Source organism: Harpegnathos saltator, unplaced genomic scaffold (assembly GCF_003227715.2).
Source record: "Harpegnathos saltator strain DR-91 unplaced genomic scaffold, Hsal_v8.6 scaffold403, whole genome shotgun sequence".
NCBI classification, from domain to species: domain Eukaryota; kingdom Metazoa; phylum Arthropoda; class Insecta; order Hymenoptera; family Formicidae; genus Harpegnathos; species Harpegnathos saltator.
Genome location: NW_020230210.1, coordinates 1,715,187 through 1,727,600, shown reverse-complemented (window position 1 = coordinate 1,727,600; position 12,414 = coordinate 1,715,187). Strand labels below are relative to the sequence as shown.

General features: G+C 42.8%; 1 protein-coding gene across 3 annotated transcripts in view; it reads left to right on the top strand.

Moving 5' to 3' along the window:
- LOC105189329 (protein apterous) overlaps positions 1-12,414 on the top strand; it is a 34,464-nt gene that overhangs the window by 1,656 nt on the left and 20,394 nt on the right. Inside the window, exons 2-3 of one of the 3 annotated variants that reach the window (XM_025301176.1) lie at positions 10,364-10,655; positions 10,915-11,323. In XM_025301176.1, the coding sequence (XP_025156961.1) occupies positions 10,364-10,655; positions 10,915-11,323 (701 nt within the window). Of the gene's footprint in view, positions 1-10,363; positions 10,656-10,911; positions 11,324-12,414 lie in introns of all 3 variants that reach the window. The other 2 variants (XM_025301175.1, XM_019844279.2) reach the window with 2 other exon arrangements.

Below are 12,414 nucleotides of genomic sequence, written 5' to 3'. Positions count from 1 at the left end.
ATGTCATGTTAACGCGAACAAATTTTCATTCATAGCGCTGTATGTAAATCTATCACTAGTGACACTTTTATACATCACTATCTTTAAATCATTACATTACATGTTTACTTTTCATCGATCAATTAACGATTCGAGTTAAACGATGGATTGAAAACGAACTGAAAATACCATTGTCCCATTAATAAATTTGTTGCGTTGCACTTTTGTACGAGCGTTTAGAAACTGAGATATTGACAAATTAACGTATCAGAGATTGGTAATTTCTAGAAAAAAATATTTGTTGTTACAGGGTATTAGAATCTTAACCTAAAATCTCTTGTTTAAATTAATGTTTAATAAAATAATCTTCGATTGGGTGAATATCGATTAAACTGACGTTTACGATAAGAACTCAATAGTCGATTGATAATTATACGGTGGCTAAAAGCAATGGGATTACGTGTCCAGGTGCAATAACACGGTCCACCTTCGGGTAACGTTAATTCGCTCTCAAACGACCGGCCGATGCCGTCGTAGGTAACGAGTACAGCTTGTAAACAAACGTAATTGATCGTCCCTTGTCGTCGGTTAATTAAACTGATGCATTAATCACGCGTGCGCCAATGAAAGAAGCTGAGCGTGCAAAGTAACGTCGCTGACGAAAAAGAGTACGATAGTTCCTCTCGTTTAATTCCATTAAAATGTGCATCATTAATTAGTCTCCGATTCATTAATTAATCTCCGACCGACGGAAGCATTCATGCCGCTTTAAGAATTTCTGAAAAAAATTTGCTAGTTCTCTTACGTTACATGTGATAGCTCTCTGTAATTTCTGTCGGTGCATAAGTTAATTAAACAAAAATAAGATAACAAAAGTAAGAAAAAGTTGTAATTTTAATTCGAATAAATCAACTTACTTTTGAGATTGATTGCTGCGTGTTTGTTACATTTGTCATCGGCGGAAATGAAAGTATGAGATCTGTGTATGGAAAATATGTCAGCTTTGTCTTAAACTTGCGTCAATATAAATCACTGTCCCTTTGTTTTTGTTTAAACCAAACGGTCTCGGCATAAAGTAAGCAGAGGTGCAATCCGATTCGGGATCTGAGACTTGAGATTTCAAAGAAACGAGCAAATGATGGAAGAGAGGAAACGTCGCGGAGCTCTTCTGGATGCGTATAATATTATTCGAGATATACGGGCCGTTTTATTACATCCTTGTCTTCGGCGGAAATTAATTATCCACTGAGGGCAGAACCGGTATCGTCGCGCCCTTTTGGGCTTACAGAAGGCAAAAAGAAATCGCCTCTCCTTTCTCTGACACGCTTAATGACTACGTTTATTTGTTGCTTAACTTTATCCCTGCGTTTGTTTTGTATGCGTCAGTCGATAATATTTCAAGAATACATTTAATCCCTCTCAGATGTTTTCTTCATCGTTTAGCATTAATGCAAATAAGTATACCTGCTATTGATAATTTCGCGCTATATCGTTGAAATCCGAGTCGGATATTTTTATTTATTAATAGAGTGTTCGGCTATACTCTTGAATATTTAAAACTTTCAGATATTCTCGAGATATTGGTGTTACAATTTTTGGTTTCGGCAGCCGGATGTTTTGCAACACTCGAGTGTTGGAAATATCTGATTTATCTTAACGGCACTAATATTTATAAAAAATGGTTCAAACAGCAGAGAGTATCTCTATTTCTCGCATTCTCTTCATAACTAAATATTTGGTTTTATTATATCTTCCTGTTAACATACATTTCACATAATGTTTGGGAAACAAAATACATCAGAGAGAGCCGCACACACACACACACATGCATGAATGAAAGCGTGTAACAAGAACGTTAAACGCCATATTTCTGTATATCCATCATTTGTATTAAGCAAAACAGAAAAACTGACAAAGCTGTGGCACAACTTCGAAATCCATCAATCTAGTCCGCAGTATTGCAGCATTCTCATCCGGGAAATCGAACGTATAATCGCGATATCGTTCGATTTGGCGTCGGTTAGTCTCACGTCGGGAACGTTGTGCATTTTTCCAAACATATTTGTCTGACAGAGAAAGAGGGGGCCGAAAGAGAGAGAAAGAGAGAGAGAGAGAGAGAGAGAGAGAGAGAGAGAGAGAGAGAGAGAGAGAGAGAGAGAGAGAGAGAGAGAGAGAGAGAGGGGGAGAGAGAAAACGAGAGAGAATGATTATTGTAGCTTCGATGAGATAAGGCCATCTCGTTGCGAATGTGTCTGGCTGCGATAGTGCGCCGTTTGTGACGAGTGTAATTTATTGCACGCCGAGATTATATCCGCCGCCGTCGCGGCGGTCATCGTCGCCACCGAATGCTCAGCGTTTAACTTTGCACTCGCAGTCTCAACCTGCTCGGCCTCATCGCTGCACTTGTTGTTGACGTTATCACTTGTTCGTTTCTCATCCGTGGATATACCGGGTGTTGGAAAAGAAAGTGTCTCAATATTCGAGGATCCTAATAGGATAATTCGGTGAAGCGCAGGAGGATCTTTGCGAACGACAATTGAAATAAAATGAAGCGCGCAATGTAAGCGCGAGGTTAACCTGGGAACTTTTGCAGAAGGATAGCGTTAGCGTGTTGACATTAACGTATTTTGTTTGAAAAAATTTCAAAGCTGGTGTGTCTTTTATCGTATTTCTCAGCAAATTCTTCCATATTTGTGCACTGTTAAGGCGGTAATAGATGCACAAGAATATGTCTGTTTGCTGATTAAAAATGTCGATCTGCATATTAACGCATAATACTCGCGAAATTGCAATAAAAAACATTCTTTCAAAGGATTTTAGGATAAAATTCAAGCTACTTCAAGATACTTGGTGTTAAAAATTGAAAATTTTCTACGGTCATATGAACATGATCATCGCGCGGTTCCTTCTCGCTGATCGTCGTCATGTCGTGTCACACTTAATTTACGTCGGTCAAAGAGAAGTCTCGATTTTAGGGCTACGACGCTCGCGTGTCGAAATCATTTAGCATGCAAGGCGTACATTGAATGGCATCGATGAGCCGCACGCAAATCCGCCCTGGCAGCAGGGATACTTCAATTTAATGGGATACTAGACACGAGGTACAATCATGTGCCGCGTAATAACGGAAGATTCGGGCATTTGATATTAAATTTGCATAGCTTTTTATCCTGAGCGATACGCAATAGTATTGGGAGTACAAATTAGTTCGGTCCGTTTTTTGTGTTAAAAGATGTATTTATTTCAAAACGAAATGAATGAACAGATCAATTAAAGTATTTTACATCGCTGGCTACTACTTTCTCCCATTTCTCAGCCAATTTTCGAATTCCATCTCGAAAAAATGACTCGTCTTTTGAGGCGATCCAAGTTTGGAGCCAATTTTCGATATCTGCGAAAGAAGTGAACCGGTGACCTGCCAAATCGTGCTGCATCCTTCGGAACAACCAGTAATCAGAAGGAGCAATGTCCGGAGAATACGGCGGGTGCGGTAAAACATCCCATTTGAGCGTTTCCAAATATTTTTTACGACTTTTGCGACATGAGGCTGAGCGTTGTCATGAAGAACACCTTTCAACGACTCTCGGTTTCAGTTCATAAGGCACCCAATTTCCTGTTTTTGAATAATTCCCATGTCTCTCAATCGTACGGGAACGGCTTGTTGAGTCACTCTCAATGATTCTGCAAGCTCCTCTTGCGTTTGACTCTGATCTTTTTCGAGTAATGCCTCTAATTCTTTGTCCTCGAATTTTTTTGGCTGTCCAGAGCGAGGCTTGTCTTCGACGCTGAAATCTCCATCCTTGAAACGTCGAAACCATTCCCTACATGATTTATCAGTTGGAGCAGCGTCACCATAAACTTCAACAAGCATTCGATGAACTTCAGCTGCACTTTTCTTCCAATTAAAGCAGAAAATTAAAACCTCCCGCAAATGCTGCTTGGTTAACACAAAATTCGACATTTTCAACACTGTAAAAAGCAAGGTTTTTGTATGAAACTCAAAGCGATATAAACTGAATATTATTGGCAGATGTCTAACTTCTCTGAAACCGCCAAAATCGGCAGTCACTATGAACTATTCATAACAGCCGGAGCCATCTTTTGAAAACGGACCGAACTAATTTGTACACCCAATATTTTAATTTTATTTTTTTAAATTTTATTTTAATTTTAATATTTAAGCTTCTAAAACACGTGCAAGATGATAATTAATTCCATATTATTATTTCTATATTTTTTATTAGGGATATTTTTATTAGGAATTAATTTCATATTAATTCCTTCACGTGTGTGTATGTGTGTGTGACGACTACGAAAAGTTTTAAACAGTCAAATTATTTGTCGAATAACGTATGAGACTTTTCCGTATGACAAAAAGGTAGCAAAGTGTCTCTGAAAATACTGTTCTCGTAATATCTTGTAACGGAACACTTTCGAGATTCAAGAAATCCGCAATTTAACGGAATTCATGTGAGCGCGATTATAACTGAAGGAGCAAAAATATACTCTCCGAGCGCTAGAGTCAATTGAATATAAAAATCGAAGAAATATGAGTAATCCTGATTGTAACGGCAAGACATGATTCTCGCGGAATGCGAGAAGCAGGATGATGCCCACCCGAAGGGAGACCGCTAATCTCCCGGGGTCAGGTCGCGATTCTTGGCCTCTCCGGTATGCGACACCCGCCGCTTTCAGCGTGTTAACAGTGCCCTGTTTATCAGAGCGATCGGGTAAGGGAAAGAGGAGAGGTGTGCTTGAAAAAACCTCGAGACTGGCAACGAGAGACCATTTTTCAGACGCTTCATGTTTTGGCCACCGCAAGCTTCAAAGATATACTTGTGATTTATGTATCCATTTCTTTTGTTCGTGATTTATATACTGCCCGTGAGGCCATTATTGCTGTCGGTAAGTGAGATTGCGGAATAAGGAAAGAACAATAATGATTAAACGTGCAAACAGTAAAAGTAAACACATAAATCTCGCGTATTTTCGCGAGACCAATTGCTACAGAGTACGTGCTAAATCTACGCATAAAACTTGCTTGTGTGTATCCGTTCCTTGGTGGTGAAGCTTCCCCGATTTCACCGGACAGTATTATGTATCATGGGAAACACGAAGTTTCAGCGTTTGAAAAATTATCTCGACGCACGTGAGGTCAATTCAATCAATAAATTGACAAATGAATAACCGGCCGGTGATGGTTGTTGGCTTTTTCTGCTTATTTGTTATCGGCAGAAGATATTTTATTGACAAAACTGACGATACGCGCGATAAAGCTAGAATCGTGCGATGCACCATTGACGTTTTTCGGAGCGGTCTAATAATACGCTTCAAAGTGGACCGCGATGTGGCGCGAATCAACGATCCGACTAATTTGCGACGTCGTTCAGACATCGCTGTCCTGAAGAGACAACGCTCTCTCACTTTGACTTAAGAAATAGTATCAAAGGAGGCACCTGCGATACGACGCTAATATATTCGGCGAAAATCGCCGAAATAAATTGGACGGACTCCCACAGCGTTAAATTGCGCAGAAACTATTAGCAATACTACCGCTATTATTTAATTCGTCAGATAGTGGCTGGTGTATTATTATCCACCAATGTCATTCGATATAAGTACGAGGAGATATTTCATTGGATTAACGAATAATATATACGTATAACGTGAGGAAAATCCCTGAGGGAATGTCACAAACTAACGAGGAATTTTGTTTTACGATAAATTTGCACCGATGGTACCGATATCCGAGAATACTCGAGTTCGTCCGGTACTCGTGTCGTATCGTTAACATGACCCAAATACTCAAGTACTGTGATTAGCGCGTCTCACGAAAAGACTGAACAGAATCAGTCGCCATGAGAATCGATAACAGACGAGAGATGGATATTGCTCGTTATTTTTGTCTTCGTGTATCCGGTCTCAAACAGCGCCAGAGTATTCCCGGCGGTAGTCGAATATTCATGGCAGTACTCGAGGATCTCGAGGGAAGTATCAGTGAATTTAAGCATCGAGTTGCAGTACCCAGGTATTCGGGTATGTTCTGTTTGTGCCGACAATGTACATCTCTCTGGCGCTGTGAAAACTGCACTAGTGTAGCTATGGAAGATATACTCGTCGATCAGCTCGTAATAGTTTAATCCGGTATCTCTTGGCGAAGGACAGATCATATACGGCGACACCCTGTACATCTGACAGCACAGTAGCGCGCTATCCAATATTTTTGGCCGCGCGACGCTCTCTCTGGCCTAGTCGATTGGTAGCCCGCAACGGGAACGCGGAGAAGTGCAGATAGCCAGGCAGTTTATCGGCTCTCCGTGGTGTTAAACGTCGCCCACGCATTTCGAGAGAAAGAAAAGAGAGAGAAGCAGAGAGGGGGAGAGGGAGAGAGAGAGAGAGAGAGAGAGAGAGAGAGAGAGAGAGAGAGAGAGAGAGAGAGAGAGAGAGAGAGAGAGAAACCGCGGCCGCCGCGACGGACGAGGCTGTTTATTGTTATCGCTATCGTTGGCCGAGCAAGGGAAGCTGATACGCGCGCCACCAGCACACGTGCCACTCTTCGAGTGTGTGAGCCATACCATCGAGGGCTACCAAACAGAAAGACGTCATGCACTTCCAGTTTTAACACTTTCCCCGAGGATGGTTACCGGTTTTTGCGAGGAAGGCCTACCGAGGAGAGGCCTAGTGCCACTTGTTTTCGCTTCTCTTACACCTTTTTAAGGTAGATCTCTCGCGAGAGGAGCGGGGCAGGGAAAGGAGACGCGAGTATATACACTGTCCTCTTTTTGTGAAAGTTAAACAACAGGACGCTTTTCAGAGAGACGCGTTTCTACGTGCGTAGACACTCAGGAGTAGACGCGTCGAAAGATGTTACTTCAGCATATTATACATGGAAGCTCGCGTTAAAGTTGGAGAAGTCCATCGATGCCGATGACAACGGCGACGTCAGTACGCCTCGTTGATATCGAGGACAAGCTATCCCGATAATTTTTTACACACTCTCGTCGTGGTAGATGCTAAAAGAAATTTCGCTGACTCAGTCGTAGTCAGCCGGACTTCTTCTTCGAGCTGAGCTCGTTGAAAAAGAGAACCGAGTTACAATTTACTGCGATAACGCTGTATCTCGGTGGGTCGTGACGTAAGGTTATCGTGCATGCTTTTCCGTGGTCGGATTGCGTTCGGCCTCGCATTTTCAAACAAATTATTGTTCACGGCGGGCACGACAGATCCATTTTTCAAGCCTTTCGCCGCATAATGTTCGTTAACATTGTTGTCTTTATTTCTCGGTATCTGAGAACCGTCGGACGTATTTTCAGTCAAAGGAAAGGAATTATACTAACAGTTAAGATACTTGGACGAACTAAAACGAACTACGCAATTTATTATCACACATATCATTGGAATATGTATGAGATGAGATGCACTCATAAATATGAAACAACATCAAGTTAAAATAAATTTACATGTTAATAAATAGTACAAATAAATAATAATGCACGCACGCGTCCTTCTGATTGTGTGTGTGTGTGTGTGTGTGTATGTGCGAGTACAAGATAATATATCTTCCTTTTTATAAAAAAGAAGTTAAATCATCAAATGATATTCTTTACGTACTAAATTTACATTATTGCATCTGTATGTTGAATAATGATGTTGGCATAAACAAGATAATCTTTATATTCGAATTCGCAGGTATTATCCTGGTACTCAGGTGCTGTTCGAAATAACCGACTGAGTACTCGCACAAAATGTTGCGTCCAAGTAATTCGTAAAATTCCTGAGTACCGAGAAATATTCGAAGTATTTGGGTACCACTTGAGTACTCAGGTAATCGGATACTGACGCCGCTAAGGCGGAGCGTATTCATTTTCTACATTTTTTTCGTTGTAAAACTTTCGCGCCGATAAGAGTGACGCTTTCTGCACCTTTTTTCCCTTCAGTTATCGCATCGCAATCGCGAGATAGCACTTACGCCATTGCGAATATACATACAGAAAAAAGAAACAAGCAAATTCGCTCAGGTAAGAGACGGGACGCGGTTTCTGCCGGCAGCCGAGCGACATTTCTGGCGGCATTCTACTCGTTTCCGTGTCGGCATCTTATGACCGTGGATTCCGCGCTCGTTATTTACTCCGCGGTTTCGCGAAAATGAGAGGAGGGAGGAAAAAAGAAGGAAGGCGGGCACACACTCTTGAGCAAGCTTCGCCGCCGGTGAAAGTCTCTTTGCAATCTGCGAGAGCTCGTTGCCGGACCGTTCTCAAGATGGATAAAGATCTTGAAGATCGATCGCGCTCGTTCGCCGCTTTCGTGAGAAATTTATTGACGACCAATCGCATCATCAGTCTTGTCTCGTATTGTTTCAACGAGCCGCGAACCTCGCAAAAATGTATCGCGGTCAATTACTTCGGCTCTGAGAAACCATTTCCAAATTTATTTTTCCTCAAAATTGTAATCCCACATACAGACTGGTTTGCAATGACTTGCAATGTCGCACGTAGTGGTAAAACACGTATTTCATTATCTTATCCGTCGACCGAAAACGTCATAGGTTAAGGATGAGTCATGCCAGCAGTTAAATTTTTTTCTGGGCAAGATAAGCCGTATTGGTATTTCCGCAAAATTACGAATAATTTCGATTCGTAAATGCTTCGGGACATCGCACGCGATTTAACAAGCCCATTACCGCACGCGATAGTGGCTCGTTACGGGACAGGACAATACGGGAGATACCTTGAGGAACGCGCATTCCTATGATACCTTCGCCTATTCGATTCGTTATATAAAGATCAACAACGTGCACGTAAAGATTACGTCTCGTCGCGAAAGCCCGCTGGGACAAAGTCACCGATTAAGTAAAATTAGGGTTAACGATTCCGATCACGCGTGTTCCGCGTGGCGACTAGGCAATATGATCGCTCCACATACTTTCGTTGCTTACTCTGTTGCTGATTTTCTCCAATTTAATTGTCCATTTGCGGTAGAAGACCGTTTGTGTGTAAGATCTAGCACTGCAAGTATATAACGACCTTTGCTACAGTGAAATCTAAAGGAACCCTAAAACCAAACCCTAAAATCAAAGAACTCTAAAAAGTCTTCAACACCTTGTAGGGATTTGTGGATAGTCTTCGTAACTTTGGACAACTTCGAGAATATCTTTGACTCTACCCGAAAATTTGAGAAAACTTTGCCGAACTTGTAGTCCAAGCTAGTGGTATACCATTGACTGACTGTGCGTCAATTCAATTGACACCATCCCTTTGAAACCGGTCGATGTAATTCTGCATAACCGAGAAAGAGGAGAGCGAGCGGGGAAGGAGAGACGACAAGAGGGCAGCTCTTGCTGTAATTTATGTCTATGCAGCAGCGGCGAGCGCGTTGACAGTTGAAACACGGCGCTCGCTCGGATTGGTCGCCTCCGGGCACCTTATAGGGTCGCGCACATGCGCGCGGACGCACGAACGCGCGCACTGTGTCTTGCAACATCCATCAGAGGCGACCGGCTACCGTCGCTGGTGTGCCACTCTTTCTCCCTGCACGTTTCTTCCCTCTACTGACAGCGGCGGTTGCAAGCCGTCGTCACTTCGCTTCTATTGCCTGTGAGCTTTGTCCGATCGGTCCTCCCTGTCTTCTCGATGCTCTCCTCTGCCTTTCCTCCTGGTCTCTTACCTGTTCCTCGTCCTTCTCTCTTCCGCAGCCGGTTCGTCCTTTTCGTTTGCTCTTCTTCGTTCTTCTTGGTCGTCCTGGTATTTTTATCCTGTTAGTTGTCTCGCATCTCTCCTGGTTACACCTTCGCCTCTCTGATCTTTTACGATCTCTCGCTCCTTCTTACTCTCTTCACTTTTCTCGTTCTCTTCTCTTTCACTCTATTGGCGTCCGGTTATTGATTTTTACGCCTTTCACTTTATCAGTATTTTTAACCTCCTCTATGCATTCCTAGGATTCTTACATTTCTTTCAATATTGATTTTCTTTCTACTCGTTTTGTCATTCCTGATATGTACCGTGCATTTTTGCCAGTGATGTATTCATCAGTTGTCAACCTTCTTCCTTGTTTATTTGTTAAATTCCCGCTTCGAATGTACATGTACAAGGAGCCGCAGGTTATTTTCAGTAATAACGACGACATAAATCATCCTATCCACAAAATTACGAGAACAAATATTGCAAACACCAGGCACGCATATAGGAGCAAGTTTTTAGTTATTGTAAACTACAAGAAAAACGACAAGTCATGATTAACATATATTGTCCACTGAATGCATTGTAAAGAATGTTTGCGCTTGTAACACGTTAGTATCGCCGAGCTTTATCTAGCAAGACAAATAAACGCGGGCACAATTGCCGATTTGATGCGCTAACTAAAGTGTCGATACATCGATTTGTTCCAGCAGCCGCCCAGCTCGCAGGAGCGTGGCAGCGGCTTGGCTGTGGGGCGCCAAGGGGGGCCTGGTAGCACGGGGGGGCCCGGAGCAGTGGACCAGGCACGGGACCTAAGTCCTTGCCTGCCCGCGTCGATGGGCGATGCTGCGCGACCCACTACTCTACCATGCAGCCCTCCTGCCGCTCATCATCATGGGTCTCATCATACACCCCTGCATCAGACCCACTGCGGTACCAATAACAACTGTTACGACGGATCGACCACCCCTTACGACTCAAGGGACTACGATTCTCCCGGAGGTACCGTTCTTTTACCTGTCGGAAGGGGTTGAAGGATATTTGAGCCCATTAGGAGTAGCTCGAAGAGACTATGAGTAAAGGAGAGAATGCTTGAGAATATTTTACTTTACTTGAAGACCTTTTGAATCTTTCCGCATTTTGAGTTGCGTTCAAATTGTTGAACTTTTCGAGGCGTTGATAAGCGACTAACGGTAATAATTATAGATAAATAGCGATGTGAGTGGGCAACGAGTTATGTAGAGGAAATATCCCACAGTAGGTGCGCAAGAGTACAGAGGAGGCGGTGGAAACTTCGAAAATGCTAGTGACTTAAGCATGCCGTCGCAGACGCATCATCACCATCTGCATCATCATCATCATCATCATCATCATCATCCGCATTTGCACTCGCAGACGCACTCGCAGGAGCAACAAACCACGACAGAACACTTACACGCAGTCCCGAAATTGGAACCACCACCTACGCCACCCGCACAATCCGAGGACATTCCTGGAGTGGTTTGCGCGGGATGCGGCCTTAGGATATCCGACAGATTCTATCTGCAGGCGGTCGACAGGAGGTGGCATGCCGCATGTCTCCAGTGCTCACATTGTCGTCAGGGTCTCGACGGTGAAAGCACCTGCTTTAGCAGAGACGGGAACATCTACTGCAAGAAGGACTACTATCGGTGAGTGAATTAGTGATCTCAATATCTGGGTACTCAGGTACTGCCTGAGGATATTGGAGTTTTTCGGGTATTTCCTGGACAACCAGGTTGCTTATACGCGGCTATCCTCGTTTCCTTTGCAAATTACACAGGTACCTTGAGTGATTAGGGTGTAAAAACAAAAAGCAAAATTGGCTGATGTGAAAACAGTTGCTACGAAAATTAATGCCGATGGCAAGTGGATATCATCTACGATTGTTGATTTCGAGTACCTAGGTTATTTTGAGTAATACTGATTAAATACTTGAGTATAGAAACCGTCTGCTTTACACTAACAACATTAGAGTGATGATATATCTTAGAATCGCTTGAACAACTCCGATTAAGCAAGTTTATGTTACTGATTAGCTGTCTAAATCACATTCTAACTTATTACGTAAAAGGAGACGAAGAAATAACACAAGTAAAGTTGAATCATAAGCAAAATCGACGCATAACTGACATTTAGTGAAATTAGAAGTGTGCATGGTGTATAAACTGATTAGTACCTGAGATATCGAATGGTGTTACGAAGTTGCACTATCTAAGTTGTACGTAGTCGGACTTCGAGCTTTAAGTACAATCTTCTTATTTTCGAAGATCGTTTAGTACATCCGTGAGGTAGCATTAACACTTTATGAAAGTTCTTGGTTCTTCCTGCGAGCGATCTTATCGATGTTCGCGGCTATATTCAGCAGTTTCGTTGCATTTCGTTCTAGTTCAATACGACGCGAGGCCGCGCTTCGTTACGAGACACCGAGAATAGTCTCACCGATCACGCGAGCAAGTCAAGCGCGAAGTAATTTCTGCGATTCCAGGGCCGATTTGAAGAGCCGTGCTGAAAATGCGTCGTCTCTTGCGTAACTCTCAGGTTTCTCCATGCGCGCACGCTCGCGATTTTGGTCGTTGCAAGTGGCCGCAAATAGCTACAAATTGCACTGATAGAGCCGCGGTTATGTAGGCTGGCGTAGTCTTTCAGTGAGTTCTTTCTTGAAACTGTCTCGTTCCGAGAATGTACGGTTTAGATCTTTCAAGTATATTTATAAAATATATCATGTTCTCGCTCTATTTTG